Source organism: Branchiostoma floridae, chromosome 11, assembly GCF_000003815.2.
Source record: "Branchiostoma floridae strain S238N-H82 chromosome 11, Bfl_VNyyK, whole genome shotgun sequence".
In the NCBI taxonomy this organism is placed as follows: Eukaryota; Metazoa; Chordata; class Leptocardii; order Amphioxiformes; family Branchiostomatidae; genus Branchiostoma; species Branchiostoma floridae.
The window spans coordinates 18,600,726-18,614,940 of NC_049989.1; the positions used below are offsets into that span (position 1 = coordinate 18,600,726).

Here is a 14,215-nt window from a genome sequence, read left to right on the forward strand (position 1 = left end):
AGTACCTTCGTTCCCAAAGTAACGACAGAAGGAAGTCGTACAGTAATCAGTATGTGTCGCTATATTGTATGACTATTAGTTTTCCAAACTGGTCAATTCTAATATGTAGCACATTGTACATGTTGATACAATGACATTTTTCATTAAAAATGACTGACTTTGATTATTAAACTTTTTGTAATGTCCAAACTCTCATAGGTTTAAACACAACAGTTATCATCCAGATGACGGCTGAAGAAAACCTGGATAGGCTTCAACAGGTTGTACTGTTCGACAGAGCTGGCACTGAGATAATCGCATCCCCACTGCAGTCAAGGGCCGGTATTTCTGGGACGAAATACTCGGCTACTATTTTACTGTCATCTCAGGTATGAGCATTCAATATACGATATATATTATAGGATGAAGCATTAGCGTTATGGAAAAAGAGAAACTGTTGTACTGGAAAATGAAAGAAATTCTGTTTTTCGCAGTATCGTTATGTCCTCTTAAAAATTTTAACAGTTATATAATTATAAACTCCAGTGTTTCATATACCTGTATTTGTGCCCTCTTTTCTTAATTTACAGACAATCTGAAGAAGACTGTATTAATGACAAAATGTAGAAGTGTATATCTTTAACGTACATATTTATCACATTTATGTATAGTACATATTAACATATTTGTATATTTGTATATATGATATGATATGATGTTTGTAATTTGTTATTATTATTATTTCTTTGTTGTGCCTTACAGTCGTTCCGGATAGGCGTAAAGGGGACCGATAGAAATAACTTTACGTTACAAAGGATAGATATGGCATGGATTCAGCCACAGTACTTCTCGGTGGAAACATTGCCTGGTACACAAGGTAAGTATACTTTGCATCATCACAATGTCACGCGGTTGGTTGGTTCACTACATATTAGAGAAGGGAATCGGTATAAGCAGAGGCATTCTTTTTAAATCGCAGTTGGTAGACGTTGGTTGATCAACTGAATTTTTTTTCATTGTCCAGGCCAGCTATTTCCAGGAGGCCAACTCACCGTCCCTGTTCTCATCATGAATCATGGGAACTTAAACGTCTTCAGACTGAATGTTAGTGACGATGCTGGCCTGGTGCGCGGAGTGGAGCCAGCTGTTGTCAGTCTGCCATTTGGCGAGAACACGACTGTGCTTGTAACATTCGCGGCTCCGGCAAACTCTTCAATCGGAAGCACAAGGTATAAAGCATTTTATTCTTATTGAACCTTCGTTACTTTGTAGTGTGGTTTTGCTGTGTAATGATGCCGCACTAGTATCATGACCGGTCGACCATGGTTGTTTAGGTGTATTCCTAAAGATAGCTAAATAAACATTACGTCATAGGTATTACAGGATCCTAGGAATTCTGTTTAGATGAAACGGCCAATAAAATCGCATCAATGTCGTCATAATTACGCCATACTACGTCACAACGATACCATAATTGCAGGAGTGGCTAAAATTTACATGTACACCATCCGCTACAGACTTAGTGATCATAAATTATGCCGTTTGGAAGTTACAAGGGCGGGGTGAATGAGCCTCACCCAAGAATCCCGAAAAAGGCCAGGTCTGCACAGGGTCAACGTACGGACGGGCAGAGTTTTGATATTTTTTGATACGACTTGTTTCAGCATCACCACTTTACTGGTCTCTGGAGACGATGGATCATTCAACTCCATTGTACTCAGGGTTTCTGTGGAAGCAAGATCAACAGATGTGAGTTTTTTAAACGCGCCAGCAGTCAATTTCTGTATCTATATTTGTTTTCTGTGAAAATGTGTATTATTTACATGCAGTGTGAATCATCGTACAGAGACGTCGACCCACACTTTTTGCGGTCGCCCTACAGTTTGCAGGATTACTTTTAATTAAATTTTTGCCCTCTGCAAAGGTCCCCGATTTTGTACCACCATCCTGTATCATCCAAGACATCTCTAAGAACTGCTCTTTGGAACAACAGCATCTGTCTATATGCGGGAACTACAACTGGTCGGTTAGTGTAGATGTCCGTGATGAAGTCTCTGGAATCTTCCGCCTCACGACATCCCCTACTGACCAAGGAGTGTTGGCATATGAAGATTTTCCGGAGGGGATTTCAAAAACTACCATCAATGTAACTTACAGGTACATGCAATACATGCTTACATAATTCTGTAAAATGTAAGCTATTGAAGTTACAAAACTTAACATAATCATAAACGGACATTAGAAGGTTTGAATCATTTGAGTAATGTAGACATCATGGCTTCATTGTGTCTTGCTAAAACGATGGCCAGTCTTAACCAAATTATGATTATGGGAAAATTCATCTTAAAGATACTTAGACCAAAGATTAATGCAAGACACCTTCTGTTCCTTCAACAAGGTCGAATTGCTGCAATCCATCCGTCACAATCACGGTATCCGACATGGACGGAAATGTTGGACAATGCGCTGTTGACTTTTACATCCCATTCCCAACAACAACAACAACAGGGAAAACTACCATGGCGTCCGTGTCACCAGATCCTCAGACGGAAGGTCAACTAATAGATATGGTAAGAACATACTTTTCATTGCAAATAGAAATTCCTTATTTATTGTTTTGTTTTGTTGTATCTAGGACACTGATGTTATTTTTGTTTGTAAGAATACTAGCGCTAGCAATGTATTTGTACAGACTGGTAGCCTTCTGGATATGCAAATAAATCAATGACAGTGTGGTGTGTAATGGGGAACACTTCTGACTGACATTTTATCACATTTGTTTTAAACTAAAGTTAATCATTACTTTTTTTCAGACGCCAGGCGCCATCGTCAACAATGATGCTTCAGACATCGCCTCCATCGTGGTGGGGTCGGTTCTTGGCTCTGTCGTGCTCATCCTGATCATACTACATGCTGTGGTTTCTTTTTCAGTGTCATGGTATCGAAGACGCGGTCAGAAGAAGGTAGCACATGCTCAGTATAGAGTCAATGAAGTCGATATAAGCCAGATCGACTGAGTATTCCTTTCTGTCGAGAAATTGCCATTACAGCAAGCCAAAAAGATTTGGCCTTATAGAATACCGCAGATTTAAGACACTTAGAAAACTGTGTTTCGTTTTAAGCTTGAGATATGCATTCATATATACATATATGTACCATATAATGTTTGATTATTGTACGCACTACAGACATATTGTACGTGTACAGGCGGCTAGATATAGTATGACACTAGCTAACGATTTTGGAAGATATTCTCTGTTTTTGTTGCTTTTACTATTTCAAATATATCTGAAACGCCGATAAGATGTAATATTTCACTGAACCGAACAGATGTTCAAGATTTTGCAGTTGAAGATTTTTCAGTTTTGCCATGTACTTTTACCTGGTTTAATGACGTGGGCCACGAACTTGGATTGTGACGTGATAGGTCCATAAACTTGACTTTGTTTAAAGAAATAAAATGATAATTGTATAAAAACATGTCTCAATAGCCCCACGGAACCTAAAAACAGCAACTCTCACTCACTGTAGCTCTTACAAACTCTGCTAGGAGGTGTCACAGGTCTATTATATTAAGTCAATGCAAGACGCCCACAAGTCCTTCGGGGCATATTTTCTTGTCAGTGACCTATTAGTCCTTTAGAAATACATATCCTGTGTGACCCGTAAGCCGACAGATATTAATATTATATCTGATCATGTTATTGTGTGTTGGATGACTTGGATTGTGATGTTACGCTAGTTCACCTTTATCCGCGGACATGGAAACTTGAAGACAAGGCGTACTGCATATTGGACAGTTAGTGGAACATTAGTGAGTTATATAATTATTATCCGTTGTTGATGTCAGCAGTATGAGGCAAACAGCATTCTTGACAGTAAGGCCATGTTGATTTGATTAGATGGATGATATCCTCTGGGAACCCCAATAACTGCATGCGAGCGTGCGAAGAAAAAATGGTTGGCAAAAATAAAAGTTTGAAATATACGTGGTCAGGAAGGTTCTTTCTCTTTGACTTTGGAATTGATTTTGACATTTTCGACAGTAGCATCGTTTTCCAATATTTTTTGCAATTCACAGCATATATTGGATCATTTTGCAGCTGCATTGTACGATGGACAATATGGTCGACTTTGTTTTGGAAATGAACGAAAATTGATGCACACTCCAGTGTTATAATCATATAATGAAATTAATATTACCTACATGTAATGGTAAATTGGAGACTTGGTAACATTCTAGGACACAGGATTGAGGGATACACCAGATGCAAAAAAAATCTCTTAGACATGGGATTTTGGAACGTAATGTCTATTTGCATTTGTTCCTTTTCATGTAATACAGATGTATACCTTATGAACCTTGTAGTAAGTATAACTGAATACCTTGTTTCAATGTACAGAAAATATCAATTTCAAAGCTGACTATGAATTCTAATCATCAACACCTGATATCAATATAGAATTGTCGAGTACAGCAAATTTTGTAACTCATGACAATGAAGATTTAAAAACGAAAATATACTACAGACAAGCTGGCATCTTGTCCTGGCTTTACAAGAAGATCATCAGAGGAACTAAATATTTTGCTCTTCTAAAAGAGTATATCCCGTATATCAAAGTAAAGAAATACATGCTATGTGGAATAATGCTTTATAAGTTTGGTAATTAACAATTCTAGAATCCCGCCAAAGCCTAACATGCACCACATTTTACCATTCCTCTAACGATATTCCTGCAATGCATGTTGACGATTCAGTCTAGGATTCCAACTTGTTTGCATTGGCTACCGAACAAAAACCATATATGCATTTCAAGTGATAGAATGTCCTCACAATTCTAAACAGTATGCTAATAGAAACGATTTTTCTACACCAGATACATATGGTTATTGTTATATTGTTCTGACTTGTGCTTCTGTCTATTTAAAAGATACAGCCTCATCAATATCAAAGTACAAGAAAAACATTTCCATAACCTCCAACATTTCATCCCAGAGTTCAAACAGCGATGTAAACGAAACTTGATATTATAGCTTGACTACATAGATTACATATCAAACACCAGTTCTTTGTTACAAGAATGGATCACATGAAGAAAGTATAGCCAGCAATACGATTCTTATACTCTCCTTAGAATTATTCTTTATGAGCCACATTTAGATTGCGACCTGACACTAATTACTTTTACTTACACGTTTACTTACTAATATGTAAAAGATATAGACAAGTCCAATTTACCATGATAACTAGTATATAATGTGATTAACTTGGCCAGGTAGAAGCCATAGTGATATGCTATACAGTAGGTGCCAGTTAATTGCACAACGGATTAACGCACACTTCTGTTAATTGCACGCAATCCCTAAATCCCAAACCCGTGCGATCAAGCTAGATAACTTCGCATTATTGCACCAGCCGGATAACTGCACGAAATTCACTGGTAAATAGGCCGTACAATTAAGCGGCTTCTACTGTATGAGGAAAGCATGTAACTTGCACATTATTAAAGTACATATAAGGCACGCAACTAAATTTATATAAAACTAGAGTTCGGGGACCTCATACCCCCATGAAATATTTATTGCTTTTTTGTGGATGGTATGTATGTTTATGGTCGGTTGTATTTGAGAGTAATGGTTATAAATGTTATGGGAAAGAAGTGGTGTATTCATTTAATGACACAGAGAATGTCCATCTGATAAGTAATTGTTAAAATGTGACACTTAATTGTGTAATGTGTGTTTAAAAGGTCGACGGCATATGGTAGCGTGGCGTTCCTGAAGCGTGATGTTTGGCATATAAACTGTCTAAGGTTGTCAGCATTATGAGGTTATACTATGTGCCTCATAGCGGTGTGGTGGGAGGAAGTTGGGAAAGTTAGAAAGAAGAAGGGATTTGGCAAACTTTAGTCCGAGATCTTTACGTCTTACCTGCAGAAGTATGCAATTTATAGAAATTAATAGTTGATTAGCATTTATAATGAGGATCTCCTACTATTACAATGTGTTCCACAATAGGACCTTGATAAATGTAAGATATGTTATATATGGAAGGTGGAACATGTACAGATATCATTCATGCAAATAAGGGCCTAATTTGCATAATCAATGCAAAGTGTGATAATTACAATGCATCTTAGTTTTTCATACTGCCACATATCTATGATGTTAATATGGTTAAGGGCAGCTTTACTTATTGACCTGAAGGCACATACAGACATAGAATTACAAACTGTAGGTACAGTGAAGTTTTAGTTTGAACTTACTGCTGGCTGGTTATTTTTCAAACCACAGTTGAAGTGTATTTTGGATTCAGAGCCCTGTTTCACTTATGCCCAGACTGTCATTAATCACAGCAGCTGCCTGGCCGCAACTGCCAACTGTTAGCTGCTGGCTACTTGGCCCACGGGTGATTAATTACCTGACCTACATACGTCACCGGGGACATGCCTGTTCCAATATTTCGCAGATATAGGGGTGATTTCTGATATTATTACATCGATTATAACGACAGATACGGCTCCCAAAATCTCATCGATTCGAGCTTTCATCACACCCCACCAACACAACAAGTATGAAACCAATCCATCCAGCCGTTCTTGAGTAATCATCTACACAGACAGAGACACATAACAGAAAATATAACCTCCATTCCATGACATTTCATGGAGGTAATCATTGCTGTTGTTGTGTCAAGGCCGTGTCCTCGTGTCTTTCTCTGTTTTTGTCATTTTTTCAGTCCCGCAAGGATATTGGTACGAAGGCGTGTGGTGTGCAGTCATCTGCTGTATAGTGCTCACAGAAGAAGATACAACATTGGTGAAATTTAAGAGAGACAGAACAAAATCACTTTTAAGTATATATATATATATATAGTATAACGATAAATGCTTCAATACAATATTGGATTGTTCTTTTTTGCATAGGTATTAGGAAAAAATAAAGATGCAACCCAATACCTTACATACACGTTACTTGTTCTCAAAATGCCGTACATTGTAAATATCAACCTATAACCGATGTATCTTGATCTACCTTTATGTATCTAGTAGTACTTCAATATTGAAAAGCAACCTTCACCAAGACACTATGCCACTTATATCCTTTATTTCATACATCTTTGAATCAATGTGAAATGGAAAATGTAGGTAACTTATAAGTTCAAAGATGGGTATGAGTAGCTTCCATAATACTATGTGACTATATGATACTGTACTATATGAAAGATTGCTGCTATCAATGACACCAAGCCACCCAGCCAAGTATTGTGTACTTAACGGACAGAGGAAGGCCATTTCTCCTTTAGCTTGTCTAGAAAGTTAATTTTTGCACTTCGAACGTGAATGTTGTGGATGACGACCCGAGCTTGTTCTCCACAGTCAGGGTGTAGGTGCTCGAGGCGGTGACGGTAGGTGTCGTCCCGCTCTTCTGGGAGACCGCACCGGTGGACGTGTCCAGCTCCATGAAGTCTGGCAGGGCGGGGCTGATGGACCACGTCTTGGAGTCACTGCCTGGGTTCAGGAGGGTCGGTTGGAACGTTTGGTCATTCTGGTAGGTGTAGAGAATGATGTTGTCCATGCTGAGCCCGACCGGCTTGGTCGAGGCCATGCTGACCGTCCACTCCTGCTGGTTGGACTCCGACGCCGACGGGACGTTGTTCGACTCTCCCAGGTAATACTTCTTACTGTGGTTCTTGTACCAGTAGTAGCTGTAGAACTTGAAGGAGGCGGACTGCAAATGGTCGTCGCTGTCACGATTCACCGACCCCTGGATCTCAGCGACCCAAAGTTGCTGGTCGGCTGAGCTTCCAGTCAACAGACTCGCCCCTGACAGGCTTCCCGTTCCGTCTATTGTCAGAACCTTGGATTCGATCGCCGAATTGTCTGCGTTCGGCAAGTTGGCTATGAACTTGGCGCGACCGTAGGCGTCGGTTATGAGATAGAAGACGGTGTCGGGGCCATTCGTTGTCTCTGCAAGAGCCAAAGTCCCGTCCAGGCTAAACTTCATGTACTGGCTTGAGGAGCCCCCCATAAGGAGACTGACTCCCTCCTTCTCCAACTCGCCAGTTGGTTGATACTTCTGGAAGCTGTCGATGTCTGCCCCGTATTCCATGTACAGGCCGGCGGCCTTTGCTTGGTTTTTCGCAAAAGTTTCTATGGGAGTTGCGTGGTGCTCCTTCATGGCTATGACGAGTATGATGACTCCTACGATAGCCGCTGCGATTGCAAGAGCCCCCAGGCAGGAGCAGATCGTTGCTGCCTCGACTCCGGCCACGGTTTCCGGCAGCAGCCAGGCTCCCATTGTTGCGCAGAGCTGCAGCGCTGATGCAGTGACGCCAAGGGCATTTCCCACCTCTTCCAGCTTCGATTGCGACCTGCTGAGGGCTATGGCACCGAAGACCAGCCCCAGGATGGCGACCGCTGCCCCGAATCGCGTGGCCATGAACTCCTCCATGTTCCGCCCGAACAAGTTCTGCATTAAGGTCATGTCTTCTTCACCTGCCACGATGGCCTCTTCGGAAGCAGCTGCAGCATCCACTCCGACTTCCACCTGCCCTTTCCTCTGCAGCAGCCACTTGGAGAAACCGTTGGAAGCTCGGGTCATGGACTCCTGGCAGTCGCCAGTCAGGAGAATCTTACCGGCATTCTTCCAGCCCATGGCTTCCGAGCCCCACAGCTCATAAATGGAGGCTCCTCTCTTTAATATTCCACCGGCTACCTCTGTAAACAGCACCGCCCCTTGGCTGACCACTTGCACCTTGTCTGTGGTGTTAAGTTGGCTCCAGTCTAGGACTCCGAAGTAGAACATCATTATCCCGGCAGAGAGTGCTGCGCCTGTCACCAATTTTCCCAGCACTTTTCCCAGCGGGACTTTATCAAAGTCTAATGACTTCAATAGCTTGGACAGACTGTAGTCGGACTTCATCTGTGCTGCTGATACTTGCAACACGGAGAGCAGATCTTCAACGGCATGCTGGCTCATATTGGCCGCGATTTCTTTAGCTGCATCTTGCATCTGTGGGTCTGTGCTGTCGATGTACTTTTCCTGGAATGCCTGTAGAATCTCCATGACAGCATAGCTGTAGTGTGTCATGTCGCCACTGAAGTCCAGGAGCTGTGGCAGGATGTTGGTGAGCTGGAATATCTGGATGACTTTGACGTACTGCTGCTGAAACTCGGCACTGCTGTCAAGAATGCCAAGCATTGCACAGTTCTGTTGGATTCTTCTGGAGAATGCGGATCCGTCCAACGCGGCAGCCCCTCCGATAGACAGCATCTGTAGCATCTGTAAAGCAGAGGGCTGGGTGAGGTCACGGAACAGCCAATACGCCCAATACTTTCCTCCTTTTCCCAACGTTACCAGCCTTTCGATGATGGTCTTCATCGAATCTTGGTTGTCAGAATCTTCGACAGTAGCTTCGATCTCTGCCTTCCAGGTAATTTCATCCTGTTCAATGTACGCTGCGTACGTGGTCTTGTTTTGTAGCTGATCGACGATGTACTGGCCCGTCAACGGTATGTGCTCTATCCAGCGGTTTTTGTACAGATCAGAAGACTGGACGGTGTAGACACTCGATGTTGACGTCTCCGTCTTCAGCCACTGCTTTGCTCGCACTGTGTTCAGCTTCCCGGCGTAATCGTCGCTAGCGAATATGGAAGGAAGCGCCTGGGTAAGGTAGGCAACGCTGAGAGTCTTGTACCAGGTACTGGCGACTCCGTCGTCTCCGTTTGCTTTCTGTTCGTCTGTGGGACTGCCGTTGGTGTCCGCTATCTGTTTGACCGAAGCATCCAAAGTTGGAGGGTTGTTCATTCCCATGAATTTCTCCCGGAGGTCTGAGTCCATGTAATACTGTATGATCGTGTAGAAGTCTTGCATCGATTCTTGTTGGATGTAGTCGTAGTAGTTGCCATTGCCGTCCTGTTTGAACTGGGACATGTTCAAGAGGTCTTCGCCGTTGAGAGGCACACTTGATGCCATGGCGACGAACGACATCGGTTGGAAGGCGCGGAGTGCGGAGCCTGTAACATTCGTATCGGGGTTTACAGCCGTTTCCGTGGCAGCACTGAGGTTTACCTCAGAGGTGTTTTCTGGGAAGTGAAGAGTGCCTGCCGGAGGGAGATCGGTCGCTTCGGCCAAGTGCGTCGGCATGGAATCCCAGGTGATTTTGTCTCCAACCTGCTTACTACTCGGTACGGCCTCGTTACCGACCATCAGCCTTCCGTGACTCACTTCGACCAAGGAGTTCTCGTTGTTCGGAGCTGCCATCAAGAACATCCCACTCACAGTCTTCTGGACTACTGCCTGGACTGCGTACACTTCACCGGTTGCTGCATCCAGCGCCTTGGTCAGGACAGCGCCGTCGAAGCCGGATGCTACAGGGTTGAAGGTGAACTCTAGCTGATACGGGAAAACGTGCTTTCCGTCGCTCCGAGGATTGGAAGGGATGGGAACTACGCTGTTCGCGTGTTCAAACACCGCCTGGAACTCAGCGGTGAGGACGAAATAAAAGTCTCCTTTTGCGGGTTTGTACGTCACCTTCGTCTGCAGATCCTCGAAACTGACGATGACATCGTAGTTCTTCTGTCCGATGAACAAGCTCTCCTCTATGCCGTAGGTGAAGCTTAGAACGTTGTTTTCCCACGTTGCGTTTTTCCATTTGTCTGCTGAAGCATCCCAGACCAGCTTCAGCGCAGTACCTTCCTCTCTGACGTACGCCCCGGCGTCACTGGAGAACGCGCACTCGTAAGTGACAGGTTTCAATGTCGTCTTGACAGAGAATGACGTCAGGGCGCTTCTGATCGTCCCAAAGCCCTGAACACTCTCGTCGTGCGGAAAGGCGATGTGCCCGCCGAGATCTCCCTTCTTGAACGTCAGGGTGTTGGTGGGGTTTCTGTCCCAGTTCCAGTTGTGCACGACGTGTTGGCCAAGGTGGAGCTCTTCTTTCCCGTCGGCTCCTGTTTTGATGGTGATGGTGTCCGGGGGAGGTTTGGGGTCCTTGTCACCGCCGTGGTGGGACAGGATTTCAACACTGTACACACGGTGGTGGTTTTTAAGGGCCTCAAATGTGTGGGCAACTGCCTGTAAGTAAGCATAATATAGCAAAGAACGCATATGAAGTTAAACGAAGGAAAGGAAAAAAAAAAAAAAATAATGCAGTCATATAGCACTGGCCGCAAGCCATTTGCAAAGAAAGATTTAAACTTTTGAAGCAGGAATTTTGTGATTTGTCATCTGTTAGAAAGCATGACGTATCTTCAATCATATCTAAGCCAAACAATCTTACAAACAAAGAATCAAACAAACAAAAAAAGAAGTCCATACTTTAGCGCGGAGTTCTTTCTCCTTTACTGGGTCCTTGACTTGTTCCTGGCCGCCTCCGGCATCACATGTCTGTTGGGTGATTTGCTGCTGTTGGGTGATTTGCTGCTGAGGTGGAGGAGGCGGAGGTCTGCGCCTTGGTAACGGTTTGACTCTCGGTCGGTTCGACAGCAGCTTTCAACACATAAAATCGAAGATTAGCTTTTTATTTAGTCTCACAAATCATTTTAGATAATATCGGAATAACCTTTCCTTACATCAGTAACACAATCATCAATGTCATATCGTTTGAGAAATTCTTCAGAGACGAATGTATATCCTCATCAGGTACTTAAGCCACTGGGTAACAACGTTCTTCGTACAGAATCAAGTGTTTTTACCCAGCTGAAGTTCCAATTATCATCTGTCACCTTCCTCAGGACAATACCGATGTATGAACTGCATCACGTTTGGCACCGCATTAGGGGAGGGGATTCCAAATCGAACTTCCCATTCCATGCATTTACCTAAATTTCAAACCTCTAGTTTTTACCCCCACTGCAGAGCTGGGTTTGTCAGGTTTGTTTTGGTTGAAAAAGCCCGAGTTCAACTCCGGCATTTTAACGAGCTACAGCCAGATGATTGTCAAGATGTTAGGATTTCACCCCCTCTCCTAATGGATCAGTCCATGTCTCCAATTGAATATGAAGGTGACTCAAAGGTCAAAGCATGCCAAAGGTCACCATTGGGCAAGATTTTAAAAATATACATGCCTCAGTCCCTTTTGCAGAAACCTCGACCTTTGTGATCAAAATTTGCACAGGAAAAAAATTATTTAAAATATTAATCAATGAACGGGTAGGCAAGCAGCACTTTCTGCGCAGCTCCGGAAAAGAATTCCCTCCCATTATTCCCTCTGCAGTAGCACCACATAGCGGCAGTGAGAAGTAAAACCAGACAGTAGCCATGACAAAGGTGACAGACGATCGCAGAAACGTCCGAAACTTAATTGTGTGCGAGTAATGTCGGTATCCAAGAACACATAGACTTCTCCATTGAGTGCATGAAGAAAACTTGAACATTAGCTATAGGAAACAATGGCCTCTTACAGGCATTTTGATGACTCAGCAGTAGGGTTGCGGGTAGTTCCACGTTTTTGCGAACTAAATGATGAAAAGACAAAAGTAGGTTAATCAATATATTAATTTTAAGTTTGAATATAGTAAATAGACTTAATTATTTCACGTGTAAAGAGTACTGAAGTAAACTTAATAGTGAAAATCTGTTCATGCCATTTTAAGTTACCCAGTATTTAGCTTCCAAGATACACATGCGTAAAGTTGATAGAAGAGACCTTTGGTGACCAAAACCAACAATCCTTACTGTCATGCCTGAGCACATCTGAAATGTAGTGACCACAGTATGCCCAGAACATGAGATACCAAAATTCAAATGTTACACTGCAATGCCATCAACGACCACTAGGAGCCCTTTGTCTTGGCACCCAAATTCTACCAACATTCACGACAATCGATCGATTCTTGAGTTATTTTGTTTACCCTGGAATGAACACACCCACAAACAAGCTTCCCGAATAATGCTACTACAAGCATAACCCTTTTGGCAAAAGGAATAAGGTTAGTGTTATGTTGGTCACGTACAGAATTATCATAAAGACTGCAGAATTTTTTGACACGTTGCCAAATAACTGGGCGTGTGTAATAAGCTGTCTAACTTAAACTTAAAGCAGCTGTCTGTGCACGTACATGTTTTGTCTAGCCTCCTTTGTAGTCCTTTATGGAGTGCGGGGGGGGGGGGGGCTGGTTTACAATTGTCAACAAATGGGCCAGGCTCTTCTGTCGAGAAAATAGTTTCTGCACCTTTTACAGTGGCTGCAAAGGAGGCTATGTTTTGTCCACATTCTGTCAAACTGAGAAAATATCGATATCCATGCAGACAAGTTTTTCTGGACTATGCTACTAGTTACCCCATTGTATGAAGCTACATAGAAAGTCATTGTTATCGCCCGACAACGCTCTTTACCCCACAATGTAATGTTGACACCGAGCAATAAAGAGTCAGACCAAGACAGCAGTTCAGCACGAAGCACACGGTAGGTAGACTGCTGATCAACACGAGATAAGTTTGTTATGGAGGACACACCCACTGACCTTGAAATCCTCGTCAAGTTGGTCTGTGATATATTTTTCTTTTGGCAGAATTATAGTTCAATGCATTAGATGCTAGAGTGTGTTAGGGTATTTTACACACACACACAGACACACACTCTCTCACACACACACACACACACACACATATACTCACACACATATACTCACACACACATACAATCACACATACAACACACACATATACATACATAATAGTAACATACATATAGAGTCATAGGCGAGCTCACATTTAGGAACCACACACTGAAAGCAAACAGGGCCCCAAAACTATTTTCCCACCACCATTTTCAAAGTAATTTTGAAATACCCTATACACTGTATTGTAATCTCACAAATCTGTTGTAACATCATTGCAACCTTTCCACCCTGTGACCTACCAGACCTGTAAATCAAGACTCCCACTTTGTTTACAGCAGGATTGTACCAAAGTTAGTACGTGACTAGGGGGTGTGTACTGTCTACTGCGGACGAGTGATGTTTCACCCATACATACACTTAACATTATATAAAACCTACATTCACGAGGAGCGGCACTACATACGAACAATAAAGACTGAGAATGTGTACAATCTATTGCACTTAGCAGGCAACGGCCGAGGGCTGTTAATCTTGGAGTGTGCTGTTTACACACACGCATACACACACACGCGCGCGCGCGCGCACACACACACGCACGCACGGACACACACACAGACAGACAGACAGACACACACACACACACACACAAACACAGACACACACACAC

General features: G+C 42.8%; 2 protein-coding genes across 2 annotated transcripts; one reads left to right on the forward strand and one right to left on the reverse strand.

Moving 5' to 3' along the window:
• The first annotated feature begins 204 nt into the window (after positions 1-204).
• Positions 205-2,996, forward strand: LOC118425315. The gene is made up of 6 exons (XM_035834122.1): positions 205-368; positions 742-856; positions 1,004-1,208; positions 1,644-1,728; positions 1,904-2,005; positions 2,793-2,996. The coding sequence occupies exons 1-6, from the start codon at positions 225-227 to the stop codon at positions 2,994-2,996; spliced, it is 855 nt and encodes a 284-aa protein (XP_035690015.1). The 5' UTR covers positions 205-224.
• A 3,667-nt stretch (positions 2,997-6,663) lies between these two features.
• Positions 6,664-13,471, reverse strand: LOC118426503. The gene is made up of 4 exons (XM_035835950.1): positions 13,363-13,471; positions 12,388-12,441; positions 11,303-11,473; positions 6,664-11,059 (listed from the first exon to the last, which is right to left on the reverse strand). The coding sequence occupies exons 2-4, from the start codon at positions 12,391-12,393 to the stop codon at positions 7,292-7,294; spliced, it is 3,945 nt and encodes a 1,314-aa protein (XP_035691843.1). The 5' UTR covers positions 12,394-12,441; positions 13,363-13,471; the 3' UTR covers positions 6,664-7,291.
• Positions 13,472-14,215: the final 744 nt, after the last annotated feature.

Excerpts from the sequence above, each read along its gene's own strand:
- LOC118425315 (XM_035834122.1), top strand. The coding sequence starts at position 225 with ATGACGGCTGAAGAAAACCTGGATAGGCTTCAACAGGTTGTACTGTTC. Across the intron at positions 1,209-1,643 it reads TCTTCAATCGGAAGCACAAG|CATCACCACTTTACTGGTCT; the intron begins GTATAAAGCATT and ends GACTTGTTTCAG. Across the intron at positions 1,729-1,903 it reads TGGAAGCAAGATCAACAGAT|GTCCCCGATTTTGTACCACC; the intron begins GTGAGTTTTTTA and ends CCCTCTGCAAAG.
- LOC118426503 (XM_035835950.1), bottom strand. Across the intron at positions 11,060-11,302 it reads AGAAAGAACTCCGCGCTAAA|GCAGTTGCCCACACATTTGA; the intron begins GTATGGACTTCT and ends GCTTACTTACAG.